This window comes from Sphaeroforma arctica (assembly GCF_001186125.1).
Source record: "Sphaeroforma arctica JP610 unplaced genomic scaffold supercont1.4453, whole genome shotgun sequence".
Lineage (NCBI taxonomy): Eukaryota > Ichthyosporea > Ichthyophonida > Sphaeroforma > Sphaeroforma arctica.
Window position 1 is genome coordinate 1 of NW_014036105.1, and position 2,472 is coordinate 2,472.

General features: G+C 42.3%; 1 protein-coding gene across 1 annotated transcript; it reads left to right on the plus strand.

Annotated features, from left to right (window-relative positions):
* Positions 1 to 637: 637 nt before the first annotated feature.
* On the plus strand, positions 638 to 2,320 carry SARC_14318 (hypothetical protein; the record flags this gene model as incomplete). The annotated part of the gene is made up of 1 exon (XM_014291549.1): positions 638 to 2,320. A coding segment is annotated over exon 1 (1,437 nt), but the record flags the coding sequence as incomplete, so codon positions are not given.
* Between the last annotated feature and the right edge of the window lie 152 nt (positions 2,321 to 2,472).

The following is a 2,472-nucleotide window of genomic DNA, read 5'->3' on the forward strand; positions in this document are numbered from 1 at the left end:
TACACACACACGCGCACACACACACACACACACACACATATATATATATATATATATATATATATATATATAAATATATATATTAGATATATATAACTATTGTTCCCATATTTTTACATACTTCTATGTAAAAGTATGTATCTATTGTAGACTATTTATTGATGTACAAATGGATCTCTAGGATTACATGTCAGAAAAGCCCGCCAAAATCCACAAAAGGGCGATATTCAAAGGGTGATTTGGTGTTGTTTTTTATTTCAAGCGCCAAATCTAGTTTCCCAGACGTAAATCTATTGGGCAAAATATTTGGCTGAACAAATTGAGCCAAAATATGTAGCTGTTGTCCAGTCTAAAATAAATTGATCGGATCTGGACCCACATTTATGTTCAAATTTATACCTGACAATCCTGATTAATTGAAGAGTCATATCGACCTGAATGTTGGGACCAAATTGTTGTGGCCTCAAATTTTTGCGTAAATACATAGACATAAGTCATATGTATTTAGTGACGACTTCTGTTTGTTTACTTTTTGTACAAAAAAGAAAAATAAAGTGTCATACAACAGAAGAGAGAGAGAGAGAGAGGAGAGAGGTCAAGTAGACCGGCTTTTTAGACACGAGCGCATACATATATATATTGTAAATTGTCGATTGCATAGTGCATACTGTGCATGGTGTGGGCGCGAGTGTGTCTAATAGAGGTGTTATAGTTGCGCTTGTAGGGAAGGAATTGCGATCGTATTGATTCCCATGTGTTGATATGCTGACTGTTTCACGAGCAGCGTAAAGAGCAATACACCACTTTCCTATCAGCGAGTGTCTATCGTGGTTGAGACGTCAAAGCTGAAAGTACTTGAAAGTACTTACAAACACAAAGGAATATGAAAGTCACATTTAACAGGGGGGCGGGTGCTTTAGTTCGACAGTGGGGGGGTTGGATAGTAACTATTTTTATCATAGGGTATGTTTTTAAAGCCTTCTACTACTCACAGGAATCGAACGTGGACAACACCAGTACAGTAAAATATTACGGGGGTTCGCTCGGTAGCAATGGTGCAGTTAGTCCCAGTAAGAAGCCCTCATTTATACCCGAGAAGGTCTTCCCTTCCAAGATACTAGTAGTAAACGGAGCGGGTTATATAGGCTCACGCGTAGCTAAACACTTCTTTTCTCTCGGCCACGATGTGACAACCGTGGACACACTCAGCAGCCCAAACACATACGAAAAGGCACTGAAAACTCGCAGAGAGCGTGATCTCAAGAAGATAGGTATCGATACGTTTAGAGGACAGGCATGCCACTCATATTTCCTGGGCCATGTGATCGACATGCGTGCAGTCACGCACGTGGTGTTTGCCCCACCCAGTTTTTCATCGCAGGAAGACTTCACGGCACTATTAGTGTGTTTCGGCAATATTGCCCAGACTATAAGCAACCACCGCCGACCAATACGTCTTGTGTATGGTGTTGCAGGGGCTACACTGAAGAAGCCATCTAGAAGCCACACGCCAAAGTATGAGGAGGAAGAGGAGGAAGAGGTGCATGTGACGAATATCGACCAACCTGTGGAGTACATCGTGTCACGTTCACATCATAATTTGAATAAGGTTCTGAGTGAAAGCATGGCATCTATCGCACGGTTATACCAAAATTCACACCAGTTACCGGTGGTAGGGCTTGTTTTGCCTGAGATCTCTGGTGATGTACTTGGGCCAGGTAATCTGTACTTCCACGTGTACGAGCATATCAGTGAAGGCACACCCATACTGGGGTATAGTGATGCGTTGATAAGCACGATCAGCATGGGACAGTGTCTTGAAGCCTTTACACACTTACTGAAAGTTCGGTATCTATCGCATGTATTGGTAGCAATCGACCGAGAGAGCACGGAGGTGAAGACCTTGCAGGAGGTGGTGGATGCCATGTACAAGGAATACTATGCCAGCAATAAGAAACCCAGCAGTAAACCAGACATCATCATACCAAAGAGCCCAGCAAAGGAGCTTGGCGGAGAAGGTGAAGTATCAATGGGTGAAAGCGTGCACCGTCATGGACCAATTCTCGAATACGGCGCAATTGGCGGCATCGGTGGTAGCAACGGTGTAGCTCTGAGCGTTGCCATGGCAACCAGCGGAGGCTTTTCTGGCACCATAAAAAAGATGATGAGTTCACTCGCAGAGTCTGAAATGTTCCACCAAGACCACCAAGTTCTCGTTCAAAGGAACATTGCTGCTGCAGGAATTCCTTTTGAGGCACTCGAGGACCCGAACAAGTTCAATCCTGAGGAGTCGGCCGAAGTAAAAGCGGCTATATCTAAGGTAAGCGACTGGTAGACAGTCAATTTTTTTCTAGGCTTTCTCATAATATAATCGAGAACTTGATGGTTTATACACACACACACACACACATATATATATATATATATATTTATATAATGTATATATATATATATATATATATAGATATATAT